The sequence below is a fragment of the Schistosoma mansoni genome, chromosome 2 (genome assembly GCF_000237925.1).
Source record: "Schistosoma mansoni strain Puerto Rico chromosome 2, complete genome".
In the NCBI taxonomy this organism is placed as follows: domain Eukaryota; kingdom Metazoa; phylum Platyhelminthes; class Trematoda; order Strigeidida; family Schistosomatidae; genus Schistosoma; species Schistosoma mansoni.
The window spans coordinates 6,350,990-6,364,428 of NC_031496.1; the positions used below are offsets into that span (position 1 = coordinate 6,350,990).

The 13,439-nt window shown below is 36.4% G+C and overlaps 1 protein-coding gene across 1 annotated transcript in view; it reads right to left on the minus strand.

Annotated features, from left to right (window-relative positions):
- Smp_140600 (Jagged) overlaps nt 1-13,439 on the minus strand; it is a gene marked incomplete at both ends in the record, with an annotated part of 51,736 nt that overhangs the window by 8,535 nt on the left and 29,762 nt on the right. Inside the window, 7 exons of the mRNA XM_018795479.1 lie at nt 1,968-2,213; nt 5,034-5,119; nt 5,835-5,979; nt 7,374-7,622; nt 8,598-8,833; nt 8,930-9,159; nt 11,899-12,069. Coding sequence (XP_018649788.1) covers nt 1,968-2,213; nt 5,034-5,119; nt 5,835-5,979; nt 7,374-7,622; nt 8,598-8,833; nt 8,930-9,159; nt 11,899-12,069 — 1,363 coding nt within the window. The remainder of the gene's footprint in view (nt 1-1,967; nt 2,214-5,033; nt 5,120-5,834; nt 5,980-7,373; nt 7,623-8,597; nt 8,834-8,929; nt 9,160-11,898; nt 12,070-13,439) is intronic.

Genomic DNA, 13,439 nt, shown 5'->3' on the forward strand with positions numbered 1-13,439 from the left:
AAAAAAAGAGACTGATCAATTGCAGTCCCAAACATCAATGAGAAGATTCAAACAAACAATATCAAGTAAATTTAATTTAGATAAAGTTCCACTTAAACCTGGGTTATGTGCTAATTGAGAATTGTCAATATGGCGTATATGTAAACTAAAAGAAACTTGATAAGTTCAGTACCTAATTGACTGAAACTGAATTTTTAGATTCATTCTAGTTCCCAAGAAAAATTTCTATACCAGAACTCCGAAAGGAATCAAAATTCGGGAGGCAGGGAAACGGATGGCCTTTGTAAAATAAATAACGAAATTTTTAGATTTATGGATGCTATTGATATACTGAAGGTGTCATATCTAGAGCTTTGATTCTTACTATGCCGCGTACTACTAGACTACTTGAACGATCGAATCCGCAACATCTCAAGAGAGAAGCCAGTAGACTAGTATGTAGGAAATTTATTCCCCAAAACAGTGTCAAAATATAGTATAGAAATCTCGTGTATTTATAGTTTTTGACTGAGAGCAAATCATCATTTCAGACAACCAATGGGCACATAGGGGTCATTCTTATCCATCCAATGGGGGAGCTACACGTCGACATTCTAGAACATTCCCCTAGCAGTGATTGGATGGAATATCTTCGGCTCTTTCTAGGATTCTTGAGGCTTCCTATAGTTTACCAACGAGCCATCCTTACAGAAGGCTACTGGGAACAAGCTAAATCTAGTATGAAATTCAGTAGTTATTAAGTCAAGATATGACACAATTCATCGTTTTTCTAGAACTCTCTATGAAGCTCCCACAAAACACTGGTTATATGAATTATTTTCATACTTTCCTCAATTGCTGAAGACTTTCTCGAGATTTCCTAGGCGGACTGATTTTATTTTCGTAGGAAGAATCTTATCAATAATATTGAGTAGATGAATATCACATTCTTTGCTATTCAGTGATTAATTGGTGTAAATATTTCAGGTTATCAGTCAGTCTTTAAATTGATTAATGATAGCATCATTGAATACGATAATGATCAAGATTGGTTCACAGCGATCGATGAATGTAAAAAATAGAACGAAATTTAGATCTGCTGTTGCTTACATAAAATTATTTCCTTTAGTCATACTTACTTAGTTACGCCTGTTACCCCTCGTGGAAGAGAATAGGCCGCTCACCAGCATTCTCCAATGAACTCTGTCCTGAGCCTTGCTTTCCAGTTCTTTCCAGTCAACATTCATCCTTTTCATATCTGCTTCTATTTCCCAAAGCAATGTGTTCTTAGGCCTTCCTCTTTTCCGCTTCTCTTCCTGATTCCAAGTTATGGATTGCCTCGTGATGTAGTTTGGTGATTTTCTTAATGTATGCCCGATCCACTTCCAACGTCTTTTCCTAATTTCCTCTTCAGCTTGAAGCTGGTTTGTCCTCTCCCATAAAACGTTGTTGCTGATAGTATCCGGCCAATGGATGTTGAGTATTTTGCGTAGACAACTGTTTATAAATACTTGTACCTTCCTGATGATGGTCGTAGTAGTTCTCCACGTTTCAGCTCCATACAGTAGGACTGTCTTGACGTTCGTGTTGAAGATTCTCACTTTGAAGTTAGTTGACAATTGTTTTGAGTTCCATATGTTATTCAATTGTAGAAATGCTGTCCTTGCTTTGCCAATTCTCGCCTTTACATCTGCATCCGCTGTTTATCAATGATGCTTCTCAGGTACGTGAATGTTTCCACCTCTTCCAGAGTTTCACCATCAAGTTTGATTGAGTTGTTGTTTCCTCTAGTTATAATGACAAGCTATTTGAATAAACGTATCTCTCTTATCCATTCGTCTGTTTTTTTCTTAAATGTTGAAATGAAAATCACCATTCAAATGGAATAAATTCATTACCCCCCGCCCTATTTTTTCACTCATTTCCACAATAAAATCATTATCACTATTATAAGTAGTAGTAATTGTAGTAGTAGTAGTAGTATATACTTACATCAGTACATATAATTTGTCCTTTATTACAATGACAACGTTGACAACTATAAGTCCAATTATCATTATGATCATAAATTCGACCATAAAAATAACATGCTGGTGGTTTTGGTTCCGTTTCAATAATTACTTCATCACAATGTTGACCATATCGTTGTTCTGGACAAATACATTCATATGTTCCAACACGATCAATACATGTTGATCCAAATGAACATGGATATGAAGCACATTCATTAACATCTATCAATAAATATGAATAGAAAGTATATATTAACTTTTCAGTAACACTATAGGGTTTATTTTTATGTCTTGACCAATGCCGTCGCCAATTTGTTATGACTTTACAAAATAGACAAAGGGACGTATGACAATTCGTTATCGATTTTATGTCCGGCTTTTATCACGGGAACTATCCACCAATGGGAATACGACTTTTCCGACCTTAAAACTGTGCCAATAAGTGACGTTCGATCAGTATGAGTAATCTAGCGTACTTAATGGTCTTTTATTCGCCTAGCCCTTCCACTTGAGTCCAGAACATCAATGACAGCTTCTGTGATGCGAATCTATGCGAATCGTTTATTTCAAGCATACTCTGTTTATATACCAGACAGACAGACATCACACCATAAAATAGAAACTAATATTTGTACATAATCAAACCAAATGTGGCTGTGAACGTGGGAGACAGTAATCAATAAACTGAATATAATTTAGGAACAGTAATTCGTATAATAATAATCCATAGGTCAAAAATAGAGCTAACAATAAGATGAATATAGATATACACAATCTAATTACTCAATAGTTAAACAATAACAATATATGTATAGAATAATCGTCCAATAATAGGTCCTGGGAGTTACCCGTACTTATGTCTTCGCTAGGATATAACATTTATTATGTATATTAACATTTGTGAAACAGATAGGCGTATTTTATAGTTACAATTAGTGTGTAGTCATTAGTCTAAATGACTGAATATCAAATGAACCATTATATTGATATTAGGAGATTGTGGGGAGTTGACTGGAAAACCTGAACCTAGGTTACATGTTAGTTTGTTTGTATAAGAAAGGTGTCCGTGCTGATGTAGTATCATGGGTGCTCACTGCTTGGAATGTCATATTATAACTAAACAAATGTTCAATGATTCTTGGTATTTAACACTACTTCAACTATGATCAATCTATGACAAATACAACCTACCTTCATTAATTTGGTGGAGACATATTTTCTCTATCACCAACTGATATTGAATGGATAAACATTGTAAATGTTATATCCGAACAAAGAATAAATTAAGGGTAACTGCTAGGAATTAGTGATGAACTATTATCACATATATTCTTATTGGATAATTATTCAGTAACTAGTTTATGAATATATTCTCATTCCTTATTTCATAAGCTTTCATTTGACCTATTGGCTACTATTATACGATTTATCGTTCTTAACTTATTCCCGACTTAATTAATTGCAGTTTCCCGCACTCATAGCCACTTTCGGCTTGATCTTGGATAATTATCACATTTTTGATTTTATGTTGTTCCGCGGTCTGGATTACTTGTACAGAAACCATCTATGTGCGAAGCATACGATTTATACTGTGGAGGCTGAGATTGCGTTCTAGGCTCAAGGGTCTAGATTAGACGAAAAAGACCAATAAGGATTCAGAGTTGGCTGAAGGCTGCTAGTGAAGGTTGATATGTCATTGGTTTAGCACAGTGCCAAAGTTGTATAATTCGATACTCTGATTGGTGATCTGATCACGTGATAATTGACAAAGGGGTAAAAGTTATAACAATAAAGCATTAAATATTGATCAAACTCTAGTTAAAAACATTTCTTTATATGATCAAAGTTTAAAATGTTAAGTTAAATTCCCATTCAATCAACTTCAGTTCTATTCACTAAGGTTTAGTTTAACATTAAAAAGCAAATATGGGTCATAATCATTAACATGAATTTGTGAACTGGAATTCTTCAACTGCTTTTGACTAACTATCGATCTAATTGGTGCTCATTTATTAAAGAAGAAGCCTTTCTAGAGTTACTACCAGTTCTAATTCCGGATAAAGTAGGAGTGTTAGACATGTAGTTAGCAACCTTATCTGGTAAAAAAACGGACCTTGGTAAAAAGACACCAACTAAAAAATTGAGGATCATATTCTGTTATGCTTGATGCTAATTAAGATTTCTCCTTACTCCGTAAACGGAATGAAGGTCAATGATACAGTGACACGATAGGCTATTCTAATCCGTTGTCCCAGGCCCCGCTAACTAAAGTGAGAAGTCCAAGACGAAATAGGGGAAAATATATTCCGTAATCAGCCCGAAGCACAAACAATCACAATAGGAAGAAATCAGACGTATATATATAGTATAAAATTGTCTTTGGGAAACATCACAAAATAGCACACTAAAAAGATACAACGGATCAATAGCGTTTAAGATATTTTCAAGTGGGAAATACGACTTGAAAGTGAAAGGAGCGCTTTTGGCGCGAAAAAAAGGAAATTCAAATTTATAAAAATAAGCTATTTACCAAGTGAGTTCTGGGGATTTGATATCCCCAATATATTTATAGAATGACAAATAGAGAACAGAATAGAACATCGAAAAGATTAACACATGAATAGACATATTTAATCCTTTGAAAAATCAGGGCTATGGCTCGAGACTGGTAGGTTGTGGGTTCGAATCTCGCGACTGCGGGATCGTGAATGAGCATTGCTGAGGAGTGCCATAATAGGACGAAACGGTCGTCCAGTGCTTCCATGTTTTCCATGATGGTCTAGCTTCAATTGACTGATGATTTCAACTTTGAAATATATCCACAAAACCCCTTCTGATCATATTCTAATCATTAATATCCCTCCATTGAGTTACGGAACTACTAATGAAATAGTCACAGCTCCTCAGAACAATTAAGTAAACTGCTATCATTCAGTACATTGTATCTACACCATTAAGGTTTCATGACAGATCATGAATATCGTCAACATGTCAAATTCATTACATAATTGTAAGATAAAAAAAGAAAATTTCATAACTTACTTATTCTACAATCAGTTCCAATAAAACCTTTAGGGCAATCACATTCAAAAGAATTAATAAGATCTTTACATGTTCCATTATTGTAACTGGAAGATAAAAAAAATTAGATAAGTAATTGTTAAATCTAGAGCTTTGGATTCTTGCTATGCCGCATACTACTAGATTACTAGAACGATTGGATCCGTAAGGTCGCAAGAGAGAAGACTAGTAAGAAGGAATGTTGTTCCCAACACAGTGTCAATTGTGGTACAAAACTGTCAGGTATTTATAGTATTTAGTAAAAACAAAATCATCATTATAGTTACCCAATCCGCACACACGAGGTTGTTAGCATTGTCCAATAGGGAAGGCTACACGTAGTGACTCTGGAATATTCTTCCTAAAGCTGATTGGATGGAATATGTTCGGCTCCTTTTGAGCTTCTAAGAGCTTCCTTAAGTTCACCTGTGGACCGTCCTCACAATGAAGTGTTCACAGTTAGACAATCATTGAAGGTTATCCAATAGTTTCGGTGTTTTGTGTCAGTATGCCCTGTAGTAATAGGTGTTCACGAATCTGTCAAGGATTAAACATAGAAACTTCTAACCTCTAGATGAGTGCGTGACTATTGGATTGAAATCTTAGTTGTTCATGCTTCGAATTTCAGCCAGTTCAACGACTGGAAAGGATTCCTCAGGATAGATTTCGATAGAAAATCTTGGTTGGCGACCTACGCTCGTCTACGAGGGATAACACGCGTAAGACAATAATTTTTTTACGACATTAATTAAACAAAGTTGTACATATAATAAGTGAACTCACCATGGCATTGAATTACATTCATTAATTTCATTTTCACAATATTGACCATCAAAACCAGGACGACAAATACAATTAAAACTATTACCTGAATCAACGCATGTAGCACCATTTTTGCATAGATTTTCTTGTACACATGATCTTGTTTCTGGTCGACCTTAAATTGGAAATGAATGAACAAAAGAATTTGATGTAAAATTTATTATTATAATTTATTTAAACACATGAATATTGGTACAAAGAGGCACCAGATATATACACTGCACAAATCTCATTTGACATTTATGAGAGCTGTGATACTACTCGGTGCCCAAACTGAAGCAGGTGGTTTTCTTAAGGGGCCACACCCCGAGCCTTCAACGTAAATGTCTGATCCACAAGGTCATGGGGCATCGTAAGGAGATGCGGTCTCACTGTAGTCGGTGACCAACGATTGATTCATATGCCATTTGTTCCCTCAGAGTACTGAAGCCCATGTGCACCATTGGTTTGGAATCGGGGTTTCCAACTCCCCTCTGTGTCCATCAATCCGGTTAAAACACCGAACATTCGCTTTTCGTCCCCTCAATTTCGTAAAAAAAACACCGGTGCCACGAGAAGGCAGTGAGTAGGAATTCCCTTGAAGAGGCTATATACGTGTGACCATGTGAGAGCATTTGGAGAGGGAGAGCGGACTCTCCTCACTCTCAGCTGTACCAGAGCATTTGGTCTTGTTTTATTTCAAACTATGTTTTTGTTTTGCAATAACATTAAAGGATAAAGTCAGGTTTATTCAAAATTTTCAGAAGAGGTTTTTGTGGATATTATAGTAAGTTTAATGGTTGAGATCATGAGTCAATTGAAGCTAGATCATCACGGAAAACGTGGAAGCACTGGACAACCGTTTTGTCCTATTGTGAGACTCCTCAACAGCGCGCATCCCTGATCCTGCCTCACTAGATTCGTGCTCAATTTCATGGATTGGTTGAAGTTAGACATTAACACTGTTGGATGCCGGCCGGCTCAGTGATTCTAGAGGTTAGGCGATTATTGGTGTAATGTTGGTTGCTGTGTTAAGTCAGCACAGCTTATTTTAACTTTCGGACACATCAATGTATCCATTGTCCTAGAGCTACATTTTGACCTTGTTAATTATTCACTTATCAACCGTGACTATTTTTATGTAAGCATATACATTTCTCATCTTACTCATCACATGTCTGTAACTTATTATTATGTGACTACAAATATTGATTAACGCTTAATTGAATTGAGTTGGCCCACACTCCATCTTCAATGCGCGTCATTTCCCTCTACTCACTTCACTTACTTTGCTTCGTTTCTTCGATCGTTTGGCTCAATCAACCATTGTACGAAATATAGGTATTCAAGATGTCATTCTCCTATTTGACTTGTTTGATTCCGTTAATCACCAACGCGAATGAAGTCGATAATTGTGTACGAGGATAGCCGATATGAATACTTCAATAATAATTATGTACACAATCAACATGGTGTCAGATATAGGGTCACTAAATTGGTTTATAGATCAACTAAACTTACGTAACTGGCAAACAGATCCAATCCATTCTTTATCACATTCACATTTAAATAATGCAGGACTTAAATGATCTTGTTGACATTTACCATTATTAAAACAAATTTTAGCCATATTACATGGATTATCTGTTTGAAATTCACACCAACGACCAGACCAACCTGGTGGACAATGACATTGAAAATCACCTGGATATAATGTATGCTGACAATAGCCACCATTTTGACATGGATTTGGTTGACATAAATCAATAGCTATAAATAAAAAATAGAAAAATCAATGGATCATTTGATTAAAGAGGTTTATAATGGATTGACAGTAGTTTAAAAACGGGAAGTATCATTTGTCAGTCAGTCAGTCAGCTACAACTTAGGACCAGGCACATATATGCATCGGTCCAAGTTGTCATACCTCGTTACCAAAACAAGATGAACACCGGATTCATAGAAGTAGTTAATTTAGTGGTGGTAATATATTAAAGATAAGTTGTATATAAGGGAGGAAGGAAATAATTTTAATCTCAAGGTTTAAGGGGAGATAAAGAGTGTATACACCTGCGCCATTGTGATCGATTCTCAGCCATGTCACACAGAGTCTCCAACCATTGATTACGATAGTCACGCGGACCCCAACCAGGTAGCCTGTATCTACCAACATAGCTAAGACTAGAAGTTAATGACTTCAAGCAGTGATGCCACGTTTTGGTTTGGCCACCCCTAACTTCCTTCCAACCGTCCCCTACACTAGTCAGCATAGCGCGTTCTGATAATCGGTGTTCAGGTATACGTAACAAGTGGCCTAACCATCTCAGTCGACGAAAATTCATGACCTCATCAACTGATTCACTATCACTTCCTAATACCCTGTGTCTAAACTCACTATTACTTACTCGGTGATCCCAGCAGATGCGAGCAATATTTCTAAGGCATCTGTGGTCAGATACTAGTAACTTACGAGTATCTTCTACTCTTAATGGCCATGTTTCACAGCCGTAAATTATCATTGGTATTGGACGATTGTAGTGTTTGATCAGAATGATCCTACGTGAACTTAAAGTTGAAGGTTCACTGCCTTTTTGATGGGAGCTAATGACACTATCCAGCTACCAATCTTATTAAGTATAAGATCTGTGGATTAGAAATCGAATACTTTAACCATTCAGCTCATTGAGACAATCTATGATGTTCACAATTTCATAACTATTGTGAGAAATTAGTGGAATCACTTACGATTTTCACATTGTACACCATTAAATCCTTCTTCACATATACATTCATAACCTTCTAAACCATTTATACATATACCATTATTCATACATGGCATCGTTTCACAATAATTAATTGATTGATGACAATATTTTCCTTGATAACCAGCACCACAAATACATTTATAATCTCCATGGTCTGTACCAACACATGTACCATGTTGACCACATACACCATAAGGATATGTAATCTCATGATGACTAATTAATAAATTATCCATATTTGATGGAGTTGAATTTCTTGGAATCATTATTGATTGTTGATGGGTTAATACTGACGAAGATGACGATGTCAACGAGGAGGAAAACGAAGTGGGATATGAGAATGTATCATTATTTTGCATCATTAACATAATTAAACATGGATCCATTAATGTATCACAACCATCTGGTCCACAATATGGTCGTCGGTGTTCACAGAATTGTCCATAAAAATGTTCTGAACATTTACAATAGAAACCAGTAGATAATGTATAACAATAAGCACCATTTTGACAAAGATTTGGATTACATCCATTGATTGAAATCTTTTATAGAACAAAAAACAAAAATAAATAAATAAAATAACAGATGAAATTTACATTTACATTACAGGTTAAGTGTTCGTAGGTGAGACTAAATGTCATGGGTTTCAGTCCCATGTTGTGAGGGATGGTCGATGCGCACTGTAGAGGAGTCCTGTACTAGGAAGAAACGACTATCCAGTGATTTTCAATGGTGGTCTAGCTCGGATTAAATCATGAATTCAACTATTAAATAGAATTGTTATTGTTGAGATGAGTCAGATAAGGTGAGAGAAATAATAGTCCAATTACAAATTCGATCAAATGTTGAGTGGAAGAATAGATTGTGTACAAAGTTATATGAATTCAGTAAGAATTTATAAAGTCGTGTGAGTCTCAAGAAGATTAGTAATGTACTCGGGACATTGGTGAGACGATAATTTATGGACAACCTTTGAGTGATGCTGAACTGACTCATTGAGAGTGTCCAGCTAATACCTAGGACTAATTGAGGGTTATAAGCCAGTGTGTGAGGAATTAGAATCATGATTTACAGTTGATGGTTAGGAATGAGATTGAGGGTTTTCATCACGAACTGACATCAGCTATAATGCTAAAACTCTATTTATTCAAATGGATGAGTGAATTTCGCGCCAAAATCCAAGACTTGTTATCTTATACCTGATTGGTTCATCCATAAATTATAGTCTCGCCGTGATACTGTTACTGATGTTAAACCAATAATAATGATAATCCAAAGGTATGTGTTCTAAGATCACAAAGATTATATTTGACCAAGAAAGGTTGCAAGTTCATCGTATAATTAAGATTACTATTGGTTAATTGGGCCTGAGGTTGACCAAGATAAGAGAAGTGGTTAAAGATATTTGTTTCATACACTTGGCTTCGGTTGTTTAGTTTGAATGGCTACATCTTTTGCTCCTTTGAAGAGTTTTGGGTCTGAAAAACCTTGATAAAATATTTCTGACCCGATAAATAATTGAGAAAGATTGATGAATGCTGGAACTATGACCAATTTGCACTAAATGGGCCAATATCGAGCTGTTCACTTTTCTGACTGGATCTTTGCTTAGACACTTTGGAACGTATTCACGAGCACGAACCAACATAACTTGCTCTATAAGTACAGTCGAATCGACAAATACAAATAGAAGGTGTGTGGTTCTAAGTAGTTTATTCTTTTGCCTCAGTGTCTGCTGATTCTTATCTTCAAAATGAATAAGTTTGTACAAATTATTTAGTTCAATAAAATGATTAGATTTCGCTTAGTACATGCCTGCCCCAAAATACCCTGGTACGGCCGAGAGTGTGGAGAGTACACTCTCCTTCTCGAAATGCTCTCACATGGCCACGAGTATATAGCCTTTGCTAAGGAAGTCCTACTCACTGCCTTCTCGTGGCGTCGGTGTTGTTTGCGAAATTGAAAGAACGAAAAGAGAATGCCCGGTGCTTTAACCGAGTTGGCGGACACGGGAAGTCCATCTATGAAAGTTGGAAAACCCTGATCCCAAACCAATGGTACACATGGGCTCCAGTATTCTGAGGGAACAAATGGAGTATGAATCAATCGTTGGTCACCGGCTACCATGGGACTGCATCTCCTCACGACGCCTCACGGCCTTATGGATCAGACCTTTAGGTCAAAGACTCCGGGTGTGGTCCCCTAAGAAAACCACCTGTTCCGGTTAGGGCACCTGAACAGTTTTACGGCCTTCACACAAATCAAATGAGATTTGTGTGGTACATATATATCTGGTACCCCTCTGTACCAATATTTATGTGTTTAAATAAAGTAAAATACACGCCTACTATTGACAAATAGAATGATGTTACAAGATCCACACGTAAATGTGAATCATTAATAATCCATCTGGACAAAACATAAAGTCTTCAATTGTATTGAGCGATACTCATGAAAACTTTCGATATACATGACTGAAGAGTTTCTGCCAACATACAATTCAACTAAAACATTTCACTTGAATGAAAGACTTGATGATCTTTTCAGAAACTTCACACAGCTTCTCAATATCAATGCTGATGAATAACACTTTAAAATCAATGACTGATTTATTTCTTACAACAGTCTTATAACTGTAGTTGTAATAAAGAACTTGGAGTCATTTCTAATGAATCGTTGAACGATACTATTATAGCAGCTCACATACAATTGAGTTTGTTTACATCTAATTTAGCTAAGCCCTTTTGTTAACTTATTTAACGGACAGTCATTCGTACAACAACAACAACCTATCTATACTACCGTACTTTTATTATGTACGCTTGAGCATTGCTTACTGCCTACGCATGTATTCATTCTGCTAGCCTTAGTATTTATTAGTTGATTCATGCATTTCCATTTGTATATATATGTACATCTTAATCCTGTTTATTGTACTGTACTCGCTTACTCGCTGACTCGATTGATTGATCTCTCGCTCACTCGACTCTCACGGTCACTCGCCTGCATTACGACACTACTCTTTCATGCTTGTTTAACGTGCCTGTAATTCTGGATATCTGTGTGTGATCCAATAATAAACTCAATCAACCCTTCTTATTCGCTTTCTGATTTATACACCGTTAGGACGTTATCGAGTGACGGTTATCAGGACGAATAATATACCGGATATATCGAATATCGACCATCACACTACCAATGTCTATTTTCACAACAGATTCATTCATTATAGAATTTATCATGAAAAATCGATAATAAATCCAGCAGGTTATCTCACTTACTTCACAATTTTGTCCTATAAATCCATTTTGGCATTCACATAAATAACCACCAGGAATTTCATGACAAATTCCTTTATTTTGACATGGTTTACTAGAACATTCACGATTAATTTCACAATATCTACCTTCAAATCCAATTGGACAAGTACAATAGAAATCATCTAGAAGATCCTAAAAGAAATATAAATAGATGAAATTATGAGATGGTGGAGAAGATTTATAGCTCAGGTGGGTGATTTTGATGTAGGTTTGTTCTCTGAGCTGGACGGTATGGTTGTGGAGCTTTCATCGTCCTTCTGAACGACATCATCAGCAAGAACTTTGGGTAGAAGGGAATTGAAGAAAACTATGCAGAAACATAGGAACAAAAATCAAACCAATAGGAGATACAACTAATAATGGAACTAAACAATGACAGATTCAAGGTCAATAGGAACTAATCAACATCGATATGCACAGGACAAGCTATGAATTACATGTGAAGAAATTCAAACACTTCACTTCTACTGGAAGTTTGTGCTGATGATGTCGTTCAGAAGGACGACGAAAGCTCTATGACCAAACCATCCAGCTCAGAGAACAAACCTATATCAAGATGAAATTATTTTACTTATAAGTATTAGAGGAGGAAATTAATAAAAAAATAACCACATTGAATATTTCTGGGTAGTATTCATCAAAGACTCATTTCATTTGAGATACCATTTGAATCAGAGATCATTGGATAAATTTATTGTCCTACTATAGTGCTTCACAGAAGTTACAAGGGGGTTTTGTGGAGATTTTAGCAATTTTATAATAGTTAAGATCATGAGTCAACTGAAGCTAGACAACCACGGAAAATCTGGAAGCACTGAACAGCCGTTTCGTCATACTTTGGGACTCCTCAGCAGTGCGCATCCACGGTCCTGCCTCACGGGATTCGAACCCAGGTCGTACCAGTCTCGCGTGCGAGCACTTAACCTCTAGACCATTGAGCCGGCTGGCATCCAACAATGTTAATGTCTAACCTGAACCAATTCACGAGATCGCGCGACCAACTTCCATTGTACTGAGGTAGATACCTGTCTCTGCCTGATATGGATTAGCTCCACTGGCCACAACTTCTCACTAGAACTCCAGGAATTACCTCATGGAGCCAGTCACGAGTGAGTATATGGGTTGGAATCTCGCGAGACGGGATCGTGCATAAACACTGCTGAGGAGTTCCACAATAGGACGAAACGGCCGTCCAATACTTCCGAGTTTTCCACGGTGGTCTAGCTTCAATTGACTCATGATCTTAACTATATAAAACTTCACAGAAATGTTCACTCACAATCTCGCCTGGGATCGAATTCTGTACCTACATATCTCTGAAGGGAAAGAAGCTCAACTAACGTTTGAAGCTATTAAAACTAAGTTCTATTCTTAACTCAAATATTAATGCACATTGAAATATAGGTAAATCAGACTGCTGAGTCTCAAACTAGAATGAATAGGTGGAACATCTGTATTCTACTGCTACAAATCGTTCAAAATATAATCAACATGGAAATGTA